The 20516-nt window shown below is 51.5% G+C and overlaps 1 protein-coding gene across 9 annotated transcripts in view; it reads left to right on the forward strand.

Annotated features, from left to right (window-relative positions):
* Nucleotides 1-18133, forward strand: part of LOC110512243 (serine/arginine repetitive matrix protein 2) — a 49873-nt gene extending 31740 nt beyond the window's left edge. For 3 of the 9 annotated variants that reach the window (XM_036973489.1, XM_036973497.1, XM_036973498.1), the window contains 2 exons: nucleotides 11454-17470; nucleotides 17620-18133. In XM_036973489.1, the coding sequence (XP_036829384.1) occupies nucleotides 11454-17470; nucleotides 17620-17627 (6025 nt within the window). In that variant the 3' untranslated portion in view covers nucleotides 17628-18133. The remainder of the gene's footprint in view (nucleotides 1-11453; nucleotides 17471-17619) is intronic. The other 6 variants (XM_036973494.1, XM_036973491.1, XM_036973492.1 and 3 more) reach the window with 6 other exon arrangements.
* The last annotated feature ends 2383 nt before the right edge of the window (nucleotides 18134-20516 follow it).

Below are 20516 nucleotides of genomic sequence, written 5' to 3' on the forward strand. Positions count from 1 at the left end.
ATGCCGACATCCCGAAGTATCCCTTGAAGTTCCTCCTAGCGCTGGGCGGGTATTCCGTGTGTTACTATATACCGGCGTTGATGCTCGGACGGGTTCTAGTTTTCACTTTGCCTTCTGTACCGTTATTTCAGTGTTTGGTTTGTTAAATGTAGTACGCAACTCTGACGCGTATTATAATGTCCGTTTTATAGTTCAATTCGTTATGCTTCTTGAGTCATCGTTCTCCCTCTCCTGCATGCCGCTAACCACACCGAGCCCTGCCTCGTTACTCAAGTGTTACTCAAAGACAGAGCGGCTAATGGGCGGCTAACGGCTAGTTGACTAATACTGCCTGGTACCAGTGCTACTGTATGGCTAGATGAGCGGCTAATCGCTAGTTAACTAATACTGCCTGGTACCAGTGCTGCTGTGTGGCTAGATGAGCGGCTAATCGCTAGTTGGCTAGCTTGCTAAATGTACTCGGAGTCAGAGCAAACGTAGCTAGTTAACTAATACCGCCTGGTATCAGTGCTGCTGTGTGGCTAGATAAGCATGTTAGTGCAACGGTATCTTATCAGAGAGGAATAGACGAAGCGTGAATATGTTGCCTAGCAACGTGAAGTATGAAAACGACATGTCCTGTAACTTCTCTAATTAGGGTCACCTGGAAAACACTGACAAACACTGTGGTTCCTTCCCTTGTTAATTCCTCCTTGGCTTATTAATTTGTTGCCAATGTCAATGTTTTCAAGGTGCCGACCCCACTATATTCCAACTACAGGCTGTAAGGGAACCTCTATTCCCAGTATAGTGCATTGCTTTGGACCAGGGCCTCAGGGTTTGACATTAAAGGCCCAGTGTAGTCAAAAAACGTGATTTTCCTGTGTTTTATATGTATATTTCCACACTGAGGTTGGCAGAGCTGTTTTGAAAAGACCACCTGAAATGTCAGTTTTGGTGGGATGTAGTTAATAGACCAATAGGAAGGTGAGTTCCAAACCTCTCTGCCAATAACAGCAGGTTGTCACTTTTCTCTCCCCGCGGAGACCCCTCCCAGACAGCTCCAGCTAAAGTCTTGCTTGAGAAGTTGCTCTTTGCTAAGAAGAATTTATTTATTTTTGAACATTTTAATTGAAAACAATCACCATGAGGTACTTCATTGTTACCCAGAAACACAAAATGGCTGCAATGGACCTTATCAACTCTCAAAGGCATCCAGCAGGCCAGGTGCACTATCTAGGGAATAGGGTCTATACTAGTGCCACTATATAGGGAATAGGGTCTATAGTAGTACCACTATATAGGGAATAGGGTCTATAGTAGTACCACTATATAGGGAATAGGGTCTATAGTAGTACCACTATATAGGGAATAGGGTCTATAGTAGTACCACTATATAGGGAATAGGGCTCTGGTCTATAGTAGTGTACTATATAGGGAATAGGGCTCTGGTCTATAGTAGTACCACTATATAGGGAATAGGGCTCTGGTCTATAGTAGTACCACTATATAGGGAATAGGGCTCTGGTCTATAGTAGTACCACTATATATGGAATAGGGCTCTGGTCTAAAGTAGTGCACTATATAGGGAATAGGGCTCTGGTCTATAGTAGTATCATATGGCTCTGTACCTACCTGCCTCACCTCTCTGGGGACACTCCCCTCCCCTCCTGATGACTGACACTAGTCTAGATGGTGTAGTCTCACCTCTCTGGGGACACTCCCCTCCCCTCCTGATGACTGACACTAGTCTAGATGGTGTAGTCTCACCTCTCTGGGGACACTCCCCTCCCCTCCTGATGACTGACACTAGTCTAGATGGTGTAGTTTCACCTCTCTGGGGACACTCCCCTCCCCCCCTGATGACTGACACTAGTCTAGATGGTGTAGTCTCACCTCTCTGGGGACACTCCCCTCCCCTCCTGATGACTGACACTAGTCTAGATGGTGTAGTCTCACCTCTCTGGGGACACTCCCCTCCTGATGACTGACACTAGTCTAGATGGTGTAGTCTCACCTCTCTGGGGACAATCTCCTCCTGATGACTGACACTAGTCTAGATGGTGTAGTCTCACCTCTCTGGGGACACTCTCCCCCTGATGACTGACACTAGTCTAGATGGTGTAGTCTCACCTCTCTGGGGACACTCCCCTCCCCTCCTGATGACTGACACTAGTCTAGATGGTGTAGTCTCACCTCTCTGGGGACACTCCCCTCCCCTCCTGATGACTGACACTAGTCTAGATGGTGTAGTCTCACCTCTCTGGGGACACTCTCCTCCTGATGACTGACACTAGTCTAGATGGTGTAGGCTCACCTCTCTGGGGACACTCCCCTCCCCTCCTGATGACTGACACTAGTCTAGATGGTGTAGTCTCACCTCTCTGGGGACACTCCCCTCCCCTCCTGATGACTGACACTAGTCTAGATGGTGTAGTCTCACCTCTCTGGGGACACTCCCCTCCCCTCCTGATGACTGACACTAGTCTAGATGGTGTAGTCTCACCTCTCTGGGGACACTCTCCTCCTGATGACTGACACTAGTCTAGATGGTGTAGTCTCACCTCTCTGGGGACACTCCCCTCCCCTCCTGATGACTGACACTAGTCTAGATGGTGTAGGCTCACCTCTCTGGGGACATTCCCCTCCTGATGACTGACACTAGTCTAGATGGTGTAGTCTCACCTCTCTGGGGACACTCTCCTCCTGATGACTGACACTAGTCTAGATGGTGTAGTCTCACCTCTCTGGGGACACTCTCCTCCTGATGACTGACACTAGTCTAGATGGTGTAGTCTCACCTCTCTGGGGACACTCCCCTCCTGATGACTGACACTAGTCTAGATGGTGTAGTCTCACCTCTCTGGGGACACTCCCCTCCCCTCCTGATGACTGACACTAGTCTAGATGGTGTAGTCTCACCTCTCTGGGGACACTCCCCTCCCCTCCTGATGACTGACACTAGTCTAGATGGTGTAGTCTCACCTCTCTGGGGACACTCTCCTCCTGATGACTGACACTAGTCTAGATGGTGTAGTCTCACCTCTCTGGGGACACTCCCCTCCCCTCCTGATGACTGACACTAGTCTAGATGGTGTAGTCTCACCTCTCTGGGGACACTCCCCTCCCCTCCTGATGACTGACACTAGTCTAGATGGTGTAGTCTCACCTCTCTGGGGACACTCCCCTCCCCTCCTGATGACTGACACTAGTCTAGATGGTGTAGTCTCACCTCTCTGGGGACACTCCCCTCCTGATGACTGACACTAGTCTAGATGGTGTAGTCTCACCTCTCTGGGGACACTCCACTCCCCTCCTGATGACTGACACTAGTCTAGATGGTGTAGTCTCACCTCTCTGGGGACACTCTCCTCCTGATGACTGACACTAGTCTAGATGGTGTAGTCTCACCTCTCTGGGGACACTCCCCTCCCCTCCTGATGACTGACACTAGTCTAGATGGTGTAGTCTCACCTCTCTGGGGACACTCCCCTCCCCTCCTGATGACTGACACTAGTCTAGATGGTGTAGTCTCACCTCTCTGGGGACACTCCCCTCCCCTCCTGATGACTGACACTAGTCTAGATGGTGTAGTCTCACCTCTCTGGGGACACTCTCCTCCTGATGACTGACACTAGTCTAGATGGTGTAGTCTCACCTCTCTGGGGACACTCCCCTCCCCTCCTGATGACTGACACTAGTCTAGATGGTGTAGTCTCACCTCTCTGGGGACACTCCCCTCCCCTCCTGATGACTAACACTAGTCTAGATGGTGTAGTCTCACCTCTCTGGGGACACTCCCCTCCCCTCCTGATGACTGACACTAGTCTAGATGGTGTAGTCTCACCTCTCTGGGGACACTCCCCTCCTGATGACTGACACTAGTCTAGATGGTGTAGTCTCACCTCTCTGGGGACACTCCCCTCCTGATGACTGACACTAGTCTAGATGGTGTAGTCTCACCTCTCTGGGGACACTCCCCTCCCCTCCTGATGACTGACACTAGTCTAGATGGTGTAGTCTCACCTCTCTGGGGACACTCCCCTCCTGATGACTGACACTAGTCTAGATGGTGTAGTCTCACCTCTCTGGGGACACTCCCCTCCCCTCCTGATGACTGACACTAGTCTAGATGGTGTAGTCTCACCTCTCTGGGGACACTCCCCTCCCCTCCTGATGACTGACACTAGTCTAGATGGTGTAGTCTCACCTCTCTGGGGACACTCCCCTCCCCTCCTGATGACTGACACTAGTCTAGATGGTGTAGTCTCACCTCTCTGGGGACACTCCCCTCCCCTCCTGATGACTGACACTAGTCTAGATGGTGTAGTCTCACCTCTCTGGGGACACTCTCCTCCTGATGAATCCAATCTGTTACATTTCGTATTTCTTTACTAACTCAGGATATATTCATGCTCTGCGGTATTACCATGGTTACACTGACCGACCCAAACTCAGACGAGGTTCTACTGCGGTATTACCATGGTTACACTGACCGACCCAAACTCAGACGAGGTTCTACTGCGGTATTACCATGGTTACACTGACCGACCCAAACTCAGACTAGGTTCTACTGCGGTATTACCATGGTTACACTGACCGACCCAAACTCAGACTATGTTCTACTGCAGTATTACCATGGTTACACTGACCGACCCAAACTCAGACTAGGTTCTACTGCAGTATTACCATGGTTACACTGACCGACACAAACACAGACTAGGTTCTACTGCGGTATTACCATGGTTACACTGACCGACCCAAACTCAGACTATGTTCTACTGCAGTATTACCATGGTTACACTGACCGACCCAAACTCAGACTAGGTTCTACTGCGGTATTACCATGGTTACACTGACCGACACAAACACAGACTAGGTTCTACTGCGGTATTACCATGGTTACACTGACCGACCCAAACTCAGACTAGGTTCTACTGCGGTATTACCATGGTTACACTGACCGACACAAACACAGACTAGGTTCTACTGCGGTATTACCTTGGTTACACTGACCGACCCCAAACTCAGACGAGGTTCTACTGCGGTATTACCATGGTTACACTGACCGACACAAACACAGACTATGTTCTACTGCAGTATTACCATGGTTACACTGACCGACCCAAACTCAGACTAGGTTCTACTGCGGTATTACCATGGTTACACTGACCGACACAAACACAGACTAGGTTCTACTGCGGTATTACCATGGTTACACTGACCGACCCCAAACTCAGACGAGGTTCTACTGCGGTATTACCATGGTTACACTGACCGACCCCAAACTCAGACTAGGTTCTACTGCAGTATTACCATGGTTACACTGACCGACCCCAAACTCAGACGAGGTTCTACTGCGGTATTACCATGGTTACACTGACCGACCCCAAACTCAGACGAGGTTCTACTGCGGTATTACCATGGTTACACTGACCGACCCCAAACTCAGACGAGGTTCTACTGCGGTATTACCATGGTTACACTGACCGACCCCAAACTCAGACGAGGTTCTACTGCGGTATTACCATGGTTACACTGACCGACCCCAAACTCAGACGAGGTTCGACTGCGGTATTACCATGGTTACACTGACCGACCCCAAACTCAGACGAGGTTCTACTGCGGTATTACCATGGTTACACTGACCGACCCCAAACTCAGACGAGGTTCTACTGCGGTATTACCATGGTTACACTGACCGACCCCAAACTCAGACGAGGTTCTACTGCGGTATTACCATGGTTACACTGACCGACCCCAAACTCAGACGAGGTTCTACTGCGGTATTACCATGGTTACACTGACCGACCCCAAACTCAGACGAGGTTCTACTGCGGTATTACCATGGTTACACTCCCCAATACCGGTAACAGCCTTGCTTGTGTACATCTTCAGGTGATTTCTTCGTTGTTTTCAACGGTCTACATAATTAAACAAATAAATACTTGAACAGAAATCAGTTATTTTATACATCGATTTGGACTCTGAATGATAGATGTTTAATTATTAATTATTAATTTAATTTCGTTTTGCTGAAATCTTTTTCTTTCTACATTTTGCTTTCAGGTCTGTGATTTTTTTTAAATATTCTTTTGATTGATTTGTGTCTAAAAAAAAAATAATTAAAATAAATCTTTAAAGAGGCCCTTTGATGCCGTGTTGTTCTGTTCTAAATGAGTTGGTGATTTTAAATGTTATATTGATAATTGTATTTATTGTCTCCAGTACTTGCCCCATTTAGACCACTAGGAGGTGAGGCTGACTGAATCGGGGAAGAAGCTGGTACTCTAGCAGTACTTAAGTAGTATTTTAAAGTATTTTAACTTGTGGGTTTTTTTTTTAGGGGGGGGGGGGGGGTATCTGTACTTTACTATTTTATATTTTGGACAACTTTCACTTCTCTACATTCCTAAAGAAAATAATGTCATTTTTACATTTTCTCTGACGCCCAAAAAGTACTCGTTCTATTTTTGAATGCTTAGATGTCAGAGTGTTGGGGTGTGTCCCCTGGACGTCTGTAAATGATGTCAGAGTGTTGGGGTGTGGCCTCTGGACATCTGTAAATGATGTCAGAGTGATGTCAGAGTGTTGGGGTGTGGCCTCTGGACATCTGTAAATGATGTCAGAGTGTTGGGGTGTGGCCTCTGGACATCTGTAAATGATGTCAGAGTGTTGGGGTGTGTCCCCTGGACATCTGTAAATGATGTCAGAGTGTTGGGGTGTGGCCTCTGGACATCTGTAAATGATGTCAGAGTGTTGGGGTGTGTCCTCTGGACGTCTGTAAATGATGTCAGAGTGTTGGGGTGTGTCCTCTGGACGTCTGTAAATGATGTCAGAGTGTTGGGGTGTGTCCTCTGGACATCTGTAAATGATGTCAGAGTGTTGGGGTGTGGCCTCTGGACATCTGTAAATGATGTCAGAGTGTTGGGGTGTGGCCTCTGGACATCTGTAAATGATGTCAGAGTGTTGGGGTGTGGCCTCTGGACATCTGTAAATTATGTCAGAGTGTTGGGGTGTGTCCTCTGGACGTCTGTAAATGATGTCAGAGTGTTGGGGTGTGTCCTCTGGACATCTGTAAATGATGTCAGAGTGTTGGGGTGTGGCCTCTGGACATCTGTAAATGATGTCAGAGTGTTGGGGTGTGGCCTCTGGACATCTGTAAATGATGTCAGAGTGTTGGGGTGTGTCCTCTGGACATCTGTAAATGATGTCAGAGTGTTGGGGTGTGGCCTCTGGACATCTGTAAATGATGTCAGAGTGTTGGGGTGTGGCCTCTGGACATCTGTAAATGATGTCAGAGTGTTGGGGTGTGTCCTCTGGACATCTGTAAATGATGTCAGAGTGTTGGGGTGTGGCCTCTGGACATCTGTAAATGATGTCAGAGTGTTGGGGTGTGGCCTCTGGACATCTGTAAATGATGTCAGAGTGTTGGGGTGTGTCCTCTGGACATCTGTAAATGATGTCAGAGTGTTGGGGTGTGGCCCCTGGACATCTGTAAATGATGTCAGAGTGTTGGGGTGTGGCCTCTGGACATCTGTAAATGATGTCAGAGTGTTGGGGTGTGGCCTCTGGACATCTGTAAATGATGTCAGAGTGTTGGGGTGTGGCCTCTGGACATCTGTAAATGATGTCAGAGTGTTGGGGTGTGGCCTCTGGACATCTGTAAATGATGTCAGAGTGTTGGGGTGTGGCCTCTGGACATCTGTAAATAAAATGCTTTTCTTAATAAAAGGAATTTAAAATAATTTTTTACTTTTGATACTTAAGTATATTTAAAAACAAATTATTCTTTTGACTTTTACTTAAGTCGTATTTTTAAAGGGTGACTTTCACTTTTACTGGAGTCATTTTCCAATAGTTTATTTTCTTCAGTTTTACTCAAGTATGACAATAGGGTGCTCTTTCCACCACTGCACTCTAACCACTAGGCTACCTGCCGCACAGTATTAGAGTGTTGGACTGGTAACCGAAAGGTTGCAAGATCGAATCCCCCGAGCTGACCAAGGTAAAAATCTGTCGTTCTGCCCCCTGAACAAACCAGTTAACCCACTGTTCCTAGACCAGTTAACCCACTGTTCCTAGACCAGTTAACCCACTGTTCCTAGACCAGTTAACCCCACTGTTCCTAGACCAGTTAACCCCACTGTTCCTAGACCAGTTAACCCACTGTTCCTAGACCAGTTAACCCACTGTTCCTGGACCAGTTAACCCACTGTTTCTAGAACAGTTAACCCACTGTTCCTGGACCAGTTAACCCACTGTTTCTAGACCAGTTAACCCACTGTTCCTAGACCAGTTAACCCTACTGTTCCTAGACCAGTTAACCCACTGTTCCTAGACCAGTTAACCCACTGTTCCTAGACCAGTTAACCCCACTGTTCCTAGACCAGTTAACCCACTGTTCCACTGTTCCTAGACCAGTTAACCCACTGTTCCTAGACCAGTTAACCCACTGTTCCTAGACCAGTTAACCCACTGTTCCTAGACCAGTTAACCCACTGTTCCACTGTTCCTAGACCAGTTAACCCCACTGTTCCTAGACCAGTTAACCCACTGTTCCTAGGCCAGTTAACCCACTGTTCCTAGACCAGTTAACCCACTGTTCCTGGACCAGTTAACCCACTGTTCCTAGACCAGTTAACCCACTGTTCCTAGACCAGTTAACCCACTGTTCCTAGGCCAGTTAACCCACTGTTCCTAGACCAGTTAACCCACTGTTCCTAGACCAGTTAACCCACTGTTCCTAGACCAGTTAACCCACTGTTCCACTGTTCCTAGACCAGTTAACCCACTGTTCCTAGACCAGTTAACCCACTGTTCCTAGACCAGTTAACCCACTGTTCCTAGACCAGTTAACCCACTGTTCCTAGACCAGTTAACCCACTGTTCCTAGACCAGTTAACCCACTGTTCCTAGACCAGTTAACCCACTGTTCCTAGACCAGTTAACCCCACTGTTCCTAGACCAGTTAACCCACTGTTCCTAGACCAGTTAACCCACTGTTCCTAGACCAGTTAACCCACTGTTCCTAGACCAGTTAACCCACTGTTCCTAGACCAGTTAACCCCACTGTTCCTAGACCAGTTAACCCACTGTTCCTAGACCAGTTAATGACTAAATACAAAGTATGTAGAAGGGTTAATGGACCTATATATGTAAAGAATATAAGCACTACCCAGCACCCAAAATATACGCTAGACAATCAGGCCCCCATTGATGTTATAATGTTCCAGAATTAGAACGCAGCTGTAGCCATGGCAACGTGTGTAGAATTGAAGGGAAATGACTTTATAACTGCTAAAATATGATTCCAGTTTCATGGCAAAATGTGTAGAAACTCTGCATTGTTTCAATTCATGTTTTAATTATGTTACATTCAGTTAAATGTTTAGAAGATGGTTTTATTCCTCAATTATTTACTTATTATTGGTCTGGTTCTGTTTTATCACATCTCAACCCTTATGGTGGGCTGTTATCACCACTCAACCCTTATGGTGGGCTGTTATCACCTCTCAACCCTTATGGTGGGTCACCTCTATAAAGACAGGCTGTTATCACCACTCAACCCTTATGGGGGTCGCCTCTATAAAGACAGGCTGTTATCACCTCTCAACCCTTATGGTGGGCTGTTATCACCACTCAACCCTTATGGTGGGCTGTTATCACCTCTCAACCCTTATGGGGGGCTGTTATCACCACTCAACCCTTATGGTGGGCTGTTATCACCTCTCAACCCTTATGGGGGGCTGTTATCACCTCTCAATCCTTATGGGGGGCTGTTATCACCTCTCAACCCTTATAGGGGGCTGTTATCACCTCTCAACCCTTATGGTGGGTCACCTCTATAAAGACAGGCTGTTATCACCACTCAACCCTTATGGGGGGCTGTTATCACCTCTCAACTCTTATGGTGGGCTGTTATCACCACTCAACCCTTATGGGGGTCGCCTCTATAAAGACAGGCTGTTATCAACTCTCAACCCTTATGGGGGGCTGTTATCACCTCTCCATCCTTATGGGGGTCGCCTCTATAAAGACAGGCTGTTATCACCACTCAACCCTTATGGGGGGCTGTTATCACCTCTCAACCCTTATGGTGGGTCACCTCTATAAAGACAGGCTGTTATCACCACTCAACCCTTATAGGGAGCTGTTATCACCACTCTACCCTTATGGTGGGCTGTTAACACCACTCAACCCTTATGGTGGGTCACCTCTATAAAGACAGGCTGTTATCACCTCTCAATCCTTATGGGGGGCTGTTATCACCACTCAACCCTTATGGTGGGTCACCTCTATAAAGACAGGCTGTTATCACCACTCAACCCTTATGGGGGGCTGTTATCACCACTCAACCCTTATAGGGAGCTGTTATCACCACTCAACTTTTATGGGTTGTCACCAGCAAAGCACCCCCACACCATCACACCTCCTCCTCCATGTTTCACGGTGGGAACCACACATGCAGAGATCATCCGTTCACCTACTCTGCATCTCACCAAGACATGGCGTTGGAACCAAAAATCTCCAATTTGGACTCGTTTCCACCGGTCTAATGTCCATTGCTCGTGTTTCTTGGCCCAAGCAAGTCTCTTCTTATTATTGGTGTCCTTTAGTAGTGGTTTCTTTGCAGCAATTCAACCATGAAGGCCTGATTCACACAGTCTCCTCTGAACAGTTGATGTTGAGACGTGTCTGTTACTTGAACTCTGTGAAGCATTTATTTGGGCTGCAATTTCTGAGGCTGGTAACTCTAATGAACTTGTCCTCTGCAGCAGAGGGAACTCTGGGTCTTCCTTTCCTGTGGCGGTCCTCATGAGAGCCAGTTTCATCACAGCGCTTGATGATTGTTGCGACTGAACTTGAAGAAACTTTCAAAGTTCTTGAAGTTTTCCAGATTGACTGACTTCATGTCTTAAAGTAATGATGGACTGTCATTTCTCTTTGCTTATTTGAGCTGTTCTTGCCATAATATGGACTTGGTCTTTTACCAAATAGGGCTATCTTCTGTATAACCCCCCCTACCTTGTCACAACACAACTGATTGGCTCAAACGCATTCAGAAGGAACAAAAATTCCACAAATTAACTTAAGGCACACCTGTTAATTGAAATGCATTCCAGGTGACTACCTCATGAAGCTGGTTGAGAGAATGCCAAGAGTGTGCAAAGCTGTCAAGGCAAAGGGTGGCTACTTTGAAGAATCTCAAATATTGCTAAATTTAAGTAGATTTTTTCCGTATGAGACCACCAGTGCTTTGTGTTGACTGTTAGAGTTGTTGACCGTCTGTTCTGCGTTGGTATAAAGCCTCTCTGCCTTCATAAATAAACCGACTTCTGTTGTGTGGTCATTGTTTCTGTGATGGTAATGAATCTGCATAAGAATGAGTCCTACGGTTTAGTTGGTGAATTTAATGAAGCGGCTCCTTTTAATTAAATAAAATATTTTTCCTATCCCCTGTCTATCTCTAGCTCCCTGTTGCCCCCGGTTACGGATGAACCCCAGAGGGAAGCAGAGGATGCTGGGATGCCCGATGCCCCAAGTGGGAGGAGCTCTGCTCTGGAAGCGGTACGCTCCACGTTATGCCCCGCCCATCGCTCTCTGCTCCAGCGAATCCTGAGGCTCGCCCACCAGCAGCACCGTCTATCATTGGCCTACAGGGACGCCCATCGCCGCCTCGTCCCGCCCCCAGACCCTCTCTGCGGCCACCTGGTGGCCAAACAACAGGACGACACTTCCTCTCCTCCTTCCTTCACTGGCTGTTGGAGCCGTCGTGGAGCCACGCGTCCGACTGACTGGAAGACACCAGGTGGTCCAGGCTGTTGCTGCTGGCTGCCTCCTGTCTGTTTCTGCCTCCAGAGCCTCCGCTGCCTGTCCTGCCAGAGCCTGTCCCTGGGACACACCACTGGGGTTCGCTCCTCCTCTTCTCTGTGCTCTTTCACGTCCTCCTCTTCTCGTTCATCCTCCGCTCTGTGCCCTAATCCCTCAGTCTGTCCCGTGGCCTCTGTCTGTTGCTCCAACCCCCAGCCCTGTGCCTCCTGCTGCTCAGAACACACCTACCTGGCCCCGGTCAGACACACAGCCCCGGGAGGTGGAGGAGGAAGCGAGTGCCCTGTCCTCAAGAGAGAGCGATCCCGCACCCCCTCTCCTCCCCCTCTCTCCCCCATACCCTCAGACATGGACGGTAAGGAGGAAGACAAGCCTCCCTCTCTTCTGCAGCAGGAGGGGGAAAAAGAGGAGGAGGCTGGGTGTGGTGGGGAGGTGGGTGAGGACAGGGAGCAGCAGGAGGGGGAAAAAGAGGAGGAGGCTGGGTGTGGTGGGGAGGTGGGTGAGGACAGGGAGCAGCAGGAGGGGGAAAAAGAGGAGGAGGCTGGGTGTGGTGGGGAGGTGGGTGAGGATCCTCCACTCAGCTCTGCCTTAGCCAATCACAACCTAGAGAAGGATCCCCACCTGACGACCTCGGCCAATCGGCACATTGCAGAGTCCCGGGCCGACGCCCACCTGAGTGAGATCATCACCACCGTTCTGAACACGGGTGGCGGCAGCGACTACAGCCTAAACGACATGTTGCATCACCATGACAACAACGAGAGCCATCCACCTCGGACGCGTTCCCGGCGGCGACAGGAGGCCCTGGCTGCCATGGCGACTTTGCCCGACCAGTCGTCCGCCCGGCGCCAGACCGTGCTAATCAAACGGGAGCTGGCCAGGCTGAACCAATCGCTGGGCAGGAGGCTGTCGCTAGGGAAGAACAAGAGCCGCAGTGCCACGCCCTTTTCTACCTGCTCGTCACCTGAACCAACCCCTGTTACAGCAGAGATAGACAGAATCACAGAGGAGGAGGGAGAGACCGGTAGAGTGGAGGAGGGAGAGACCGGTAGAGTGGAGGAGGGAGAGACCGGTAGAGTGGAGGAGGGAGAGACCGGGGAGGGAGAGACCGGTAGAGTGGAGGAGGGAGAGACCGGTAGAGTGGAGGAGGGAGAGACCGGTAGAGTGAAGGAGGGAGAGACCGGTAGAGTGAAGGAGGGAGAGAGCGGTAGAGTGAAGGAGGGCGAGACCGGTAGAGTGAAGGAGGGCGAGACCGGTAGAGTGAAGGAGGGAGAGAGCGGTAGAGTGAAGGAGGGCGAGACCGGTAGAGTGAAGGAGGGCGAGACCGGTAGAGTGAAGGAGGGAGAGACCGGTAGAGTGAAGGAGGGAGAGACCGGTAGAGTGAAGGAGGGAGAGACCGGTAGAGTGAAGGAGGGCGCGACGTCGAAGGTGACAGCAGAGGAGGCAGGTCCAGTGAGAGTCACGAAGGATAGAGTCGGCATGAAGGAGGAGATGGAGAAACCCCCAGTCCTCTCCTCTACACAACAGAGTCCCCCGCAGGAGGACCAACACAAACCAGAGAGCTGGAACATCACCTGTCAGGACAGCAGTAGGAGTGACCTCCCTGAGAAGAGGAAAGAGGAGGAGTCACCAGGTAGTACCAGCAGTGGTCTTCCTGAAAGGAGTAGAGAGGAAGAGGAGGAGTCACCAGGTAGTACCAGCAGCACCTGTGACCATGGCAGTGGTCTTCCTGAGAGGAGTAGAGAGGAAGAGGAGGAGTCACCAGGTAGTACCAGCAGCACCTGTGACCATGGCAGTGGTCTTCCTGAGAGGAGTAGAGAGGAAGAGGAGTCACCAGGTAGTACCAGCAGTGGTCTTCCTGAGAGGAGTAGAGAGGAAGAGGAGGAGTCACCAGGTAGTACCAGCAGTGGTCTTCCTGAGAGGAGTAGAGAGGAAGAGGAGGAGTCACCAGGTAGTACCAGCAGTGGTCTTCCTGAGAGGAGTAGAGAGGAAGAGGAGGAGACAGCAGGCAGCAGCAAGGACAGTAGCAGAGTGTCAGCCAGGAATAGCCCTTCCCACCCCTGCAGAACCAGGAGAGGCAGCAGGTCCCAGCCAGGAGGGAGCAGCGAGGCTGGGAGGTCCAGGAGGAGCATCGTCCCTCCCCAGCGGTTCTCCTCCTACGTCACAGAGCCCAGGATGATGTATTCTGCTGCCTGTTTCTCAGAGAGGATCTTCTCCGCCCAGAGGACGCCAAAGGATCGGCAACCACTCAATGCCCCCAACACCAATTGCACAGACTCCCCGTCCTCGGCCACAGACACGGCTGAGGGGTTGGGCGACGCAAGAGAAGAGGAATTACCGCTGGCATCCAGTCCTGAGGATGTCAGTCAGGAGAGGATGGGAGGCAGAGGCTGTAGATCAACAGCAAGAGGTCAGACTTCAGACCGTGAGTCACAGAGACGAGGTCAGGTGATTCCCGTCACTGCAGCTTCCTCTGAGCAGCAGAGTCCCCCTAAACAGCGCTCCCAGAACAGGGCAGACGTTAGGCTCAGAGCAGCCAAACCTTTTGGGCGCTTACGCTCCTCCCACTCCGCCCAACAGTCCCAACCAGCGAGCCCTCAGACAGCCTCCAGGCCAGAGGTCCCCACAGAGCAGCCTCAGTACATCAGCCCCATCAAGCTGATGTTTGTGTCTGCAGTAGTGGGTGAGGAGGGGGTGAGGTACACCCTGAAGGCGGCTGCACCAGGATCCAGCTGGCATGGACAGGAGACCTTTGACCCCTGTGAGGAGTCATCGTGGGCTGGAAGTCCAGAGAAGACCCCAGAGAAGACTCACAATCCACCGAAGACCAGGAGTCCACCACAGACCAGGAGTCCACCGAAGACCAGGAGTCCACCCCAGACCAGGAGTCCACCCCAGACCAGGAGTCCACCCCAGACCAGGAGTCCACCCCAGACCAGGAGTCCCCTCCAGACCAGGAGTCCCCTCCAGACTAGGAGTCCCCTCCAGACTAGGAGTCCCCTCCAGACCAGGAGTCCCCTCCAGACCAGGAGTCCACCCAAGAACACCATATCGTCATCACCAAAGCTGTGTGGAACGATGAGAGGAGGAGAGGGGGGTAGCCCGCCAAAACGGTCTCCCGGGTCCCAGAACGGAGACGGCTCGCCTCCTTTTCGTGAAACCACCCCCACAAAGAGACGTCCGGGACGTCCCAAGAAACTGGGCCCCCAGCTGGAGAAGAGGGCCAAGAGGCCGATCGGCCGCCCGCCCAAGCAAAGGGGTGTAGAGCCGAGCTGTGGCTCCAGGCAGGGTGGTCAGGACCGGTCCAGTGGAGTTCCCTTAGGCTGCAGCACCGGGGAGGAGGGCAACGAGGAGAGAGACCCAGCCAACAGGAACCTGAAGATCACCGTGGTGTACGGACGCTCCCACAGGACAAAGAGGACAGTGTCGGAGGAGGCTGCTTGTCTCCAGGCTACAGAGCAGCTGATGGATCTGAACTTCGTCAGACCGGTGAAGGACAAAAGGTTCGCTCCCCACGCCAGCAACAGCAGCAACATTATCAAGTGCCAGAAGCTGCAGTGTACCGCGGCCATGCGTCGTCCAGGGAGACCCGCCAAGGTCAAGATCTCCGGAATCTCCGTTACCGTCACCACCACGTCGCCGGGGAAACGCAAGGTCCACATGAACCGGGACAGGAAATCTCCGGAGAAGCTCTGTCAGCGGAAAGCCCTCCTTCCTGAACCCCAGCCTTCCAAAGAGCCCAGGAAAATCAGCAGCACGCCGACTAGCGAGGACGCCACTCGGATGCAGATAGAGAGAACGACAGAGTCCAAGGATGGAGAGAGGGAGCGTCAGACCCAGACTCCTCCTGTGTTGGCGGTGCGTCACTCTGTGAGAGTGAGGAAGCCTTCAGTGTACCTGCTTCACTCTGTAGCCACCTCCACCTCTAGGTCCCTGAGCCACAGTACCGCCCTGCTGCGCCGATCCAGACAGCTACTGATCAACAGGGCCAGCAGCAAGGGCAGCCATCGCAAGAGGAAGGAGGAGGGAGGAGAGGACACCCCAGGGCGGGAGGAGCTGCTGTCCGGGAGGGAGGAGAGGAGGAGCGAGGGAAGAGGAGGGGTGTTGTGTGAGGACCTGAGCCAGGTAGCGGGGGTTTCGGTAGACTCCATTTTCCCAGCCAGCTCCAGCGAGGCGTTGAGGTGGTGGCCCGTCTCCTCCGACCAGGACAGCCTGAACCAAGAGCTGGCTCGCAGGATCCGCCTCATATCCCAAAGCTGGGTCGCTGACGCTGCCGCTACCACCCACACCACCAGGACGGGGACGATCATGTCCACCAAGCAGAGACTCGACGACGACTCTTTGTCCTCCTGGGAGCCAGAGGTTGGGTCGGCAGTGCGGCTGCTGTTTGACCGGCGCTGCAGCGTGGAGAGGCTGGCCTCCTGGTTCATGCAGACCACTGAGACTCAGTCTCTGGGCATTGTGAAGAAGACCAGCTCCCGAAACCCCTATGAGCTCCTGCACTACCCCCGGAACGCCAGCAGGGAGAGCGTCTTTCCCAGCCCGCAGACCATGCGACTACGCAAACACATCAAGAAGTTTGCCAAAGCTGTGCCGAAGAGCCCCGCCCAGCTCCGTCTGGCCCAGGAACGGCTCCGACGTGGAAGAGAGCTGAATGCCAGGCGGCGTCTGTTCACTGCGAGGCCGGCGTCTGGCGGGCTGCGTCTTAGAGCTCCTTGTAGGAAGGTCAGGGCCCTCGGGACGTACAGAACCACTCTGCTCAGAGTCAGAGAAAAGTTCCTCACCTGGACCCTCAGAGCCAAGCAGCCCAACAGGCTGATCTGGAGGAGAAGCCTGGTGGAGGAAGGCAACTCACCTCACCAGGTCTGGCCTTCTGCTCAGCCCAGGGAGGAGCTCACCAGGTCTCCACATCACCACTGTCTACCTGCCTCCTCAGAGACCAGTCATCCCTGCAGCCCCAACCAGCTGACAGGCCTCACCAAACAGCAGCGTCTCAGCTCTAAAGCCTGGAGTCCAGAGAGACTGAAGGAGTGTTGCGTGTTCCTCAAGAAGATCAACTCCCCCGACACAGAGTCCACCGTTGAGAAGGAGTGGGACGTCTGCACCGTCAATCTAGACGACACATACTGCCCCGACGAGACCAGACAGGAGGAGAGGAGCGGAGAGGACGACAAAGCTGTGAAAACGGAGAGAAGGAAGAGGAGAGTTCCCTGGAAGGAGTCTAGCAGCTCGCCGCAGGAGGTCATGGTTCAGGAGCACAACCAGGTCCGAGCCGGGAACAGGAGAGGCAAACAGAAAAATTCAGGGAAGGCCACGAGCCAATCACAGACCCCGCCGCCAACGAAAGCCATGAGCCAATCACCGACCCCACCGCCAGTGAAAGCCATGAGCCAATCACCGACCCCGCCGCCAGCGAAAGCCACGAGCCAATCCCCGACCCCGACGCCAGCGAAATCCATGAGCCAATCACCGACCCCACCACCAGCGAAAGCCACGAGCCAATCCCCGACCCCGCCGCCAGCGAAATCCACGAGCCAATCACCGACCCCGCCGCCAGCGAAAGCCACGAGCCAATCACCGACCCCGCCGCCAACGAAAGTCATGAGAAAATCGCGTGGGAGGGGCCTGACCGGGCCGCGGTGGCGTGACTTTATACTGGGTAATGACTTTATCTTCCTGTTGTTTCGTTTACATTCTGACAGTCAAGTAGCCAAAGTATAGAAGTATCCTTAATCTGGATCCATATTGTTGTACAGTTATAGATCATTGTTTTATCACAAAACATTCTACTCTCCCTCATCTCTGCAGGAACCTGACTGTCCTCCGTCCCGTCTCCGCGGTGACTGTGTTGTAACTGTATTGGCGGGACGCTCCTCCCTCCGTCTCCGCGGTGACTGCGCGTAAAACAACTCGGTGCCTTCAGACTGCCCCTTGGCATTATGTAGCAGAAGGAAACGTTGAACCAGAAGAAGCTTACCATTGCACTATTTTTAAACTATTCAGCCCCCCCCCACACACACACACACTGCTTTAAAAAAACCAAACTGTGTATATGTTTGTACAGAACGTTTGTTTTTAAAACTTTGACACACCTTTCTTCTGCCTTGTCTGATACAACTACCAACCCATCAAGTTCTGTTGTAATGAGCCTGGAGGCCCGTTTGGGAGAGTACACATTCAAACCCTGCGTCTACTATGACACCCTATCCCCTATATATAGGGCACTATTTTAGACCAGAGCCCTATGGCACCCTATCCCCTATATATAGGGCACTATTTTAGACCAGAGCCCTATGGCACCCTATTCCCTATATATAGGGCACTATTTTAGACCAGAGCCCTATGGCACCCTATTCCCTATATATAGGGCACTATTTTAGACCAGAGCCCTATGGCACCCTATTCCCTATATATAGGGCACTATTTTAGACCAGAGCCCTATGGCACCCTATTCCCTATATATAGGGCACTATTTTAGACCAGAGCCCTATGGCACCCTATTCCCTATATATAGGGCACTATTTTAGACCAGGGCCATATAATGTTCAGGTATAAAGTAGTGCACTATATAGGGAATAGGGTGCCGTAGGGCTGTGGTATAAAGTAGTGCACTATATAGGGAATAGGGTGCCATAGGGCTGTGGTATAAAGTAGTGCACTATATAGGGAATAGGGTGCCGTAGGGCTGTGGTATAAAGTAGTGCACTATATATAAGGGTCTGATTCTCTCCTCCATGATGTGTGCACTTCCCCTCGTGGATTTATAAACATTATAGATGTAAACATCAGTTTGGGAGGGAGGGAGTTTCACCATCAGTTTGGGAAGGAGGGAGTTTCACCTTCAGCTTGGGAGGGAGTTTCACCTTCAGCTTGGGAGGGAGGGAGTGTCACCTTCAGCTTGGGAGGGAGGGAGTTTCACCTTCAGCTTGGGAGGGAGGGAGTTTCACCATATTACCTAACACTAGTCCACGTTAGATCCATGAGGGAGGGACACTTCAGTGTGGTAGGTGGCAGAAGTGAACTAGGTTTTTAGTCTGCTCTGCCACGGCAGCCATTTTGTATGAAGGTTAAAGTGTCTGCTGCATTAAAGAAGCAGCACCACGATCCCCCCCTCCTCCCCCTCCAAAACAACATACCTCACGATCTAACGGCTCAACCAGCAGACTGGAGCTGGACCGACGCGGCCCCGATGACAAACCCCCCCCCCCCCCCCCCCCTCACTAATTAGTAAGGAACTCCCCCCTCACCTGGTTGTCTAGGTCTTTAATTGAAAGGGGGAAAGCCAGCAGACACTAGGGCCCTGCTTGGAATCAGTTTGACCCCCCCCCCCCACCCTATTTAGTGCCCTACCAGAGCCGCTCCGGTCAAGGGTAGTGCACAAGGTGCTATTTGTGACTTAAACCCTACTTACTTCATATCGACTCTGTCCAGAAGCTACGGGCTCATCTCGAAGGACACCGTACCCCCGACGTAGCACACGACTCTGGGCCGTGGCGTGGTGAAGAGGACGTGATGCAGGATGTCTTTCAGTACGGCCCGGGACCCGGGAACCACCTTCTAGTGTGACGTTTTAAAGCTAATGTGATACGTTGCCTTGAAGCCTTTTGTCTTTTAAACAATGTTGTTGTTGTTGTTGGGCTTTTCTGTCTGTTCTTTGGTTTCTTAGTTTTCACCCAGAGCATTAATGAATTAAACATGTGAATGAAATGAGACCTACCTGTCGTGTGTGAACATTATTAACCCTGTACACCCCCCCCCCCCAGAGGTTATTAACCCTGTACACCCCACTACCCCCCCCCCCCCCTGAGGTTATTAACCCTGTACACCCCCCCCCCCCCCCAGAGGTTATTAACCCTGTACACCCCACTACCCCCCCCTGAGGTTATTAACCCTGTACACCCCCCCCCCCCCCCCCTGAGGTTATTAACCCTGTACACCCCCCCCCCCCCTGAGGTTATTAACCCTGTACACCCCCCCCCCCCCCCAGAGGTTATTAACCCTGTACACCCCCCCCCCCCCCCCAGAGGTTATTAACCCTGTACACCCCACTACCCCCCCCCAAAGGTTATTAACCCTGTACACCCCACTACCCCCCCCCCCAGAGGTTATTACCCCTGTACACCCCACTACCCCCCCCCAGAGGTTATTACCCCTGTACACCCCACTACCCCCCCCCCAGAGGTTATTAACCCTGTACACCCCACTACCCCCCCCCCCCAGAGGTTATTAACCCTGTACACCCCACTACCCCCCCCCAGAGGTTATTAACCCTGTACACCCCACTACCCCCCCCCCCCCCCCAGAGGTTAACCCTGTACACCCCACTACCCCCCCCCCCAAAGGTTATTAACCCTGTACACCCCACTACCCCCCCCCCCAGAGGTTATTACCCCTGTACACCCCACTACCCCCCCCCAGAGGTTATTACCCCTGTACACCCCACTACCCCCCCAGAGGTTATTAACCCTGTACACCCCACTACCCCCCCTATCATCCCTCAATGGAAAGGATTTTACAATACCCCACAATGACATCACTATACCCCAATAATGACATCACTATACCCCATAATGACATCACAATACCCCAATAATGACATCACTATACCCCATAATGACATCACAATACCCCAATAATGACATCACAATACCCCCATAATGACATCACAATACCCCATAATGACATCACAATACCCCAATAATGAC

The sequence above is a fragment of the Oncorhynchus mykiss genome, unplaced genomic scaffold (assembly GCF_013265735.2).
Source record: "Oncorhynchus mykiss isolate Arlee unplaced genomic scaffold, USDA_OmykA_1.1 un_scaffold_259, whole genome shotgun sequence".
Classification (NCBI taxonomy): domain Eukaryota; kingdom Metazoa; phylum Chordata; class Actinopteri; order Salmoniformes; family Salmonidae; genus Oncorhynchus; species Oncorhynchus mykiss.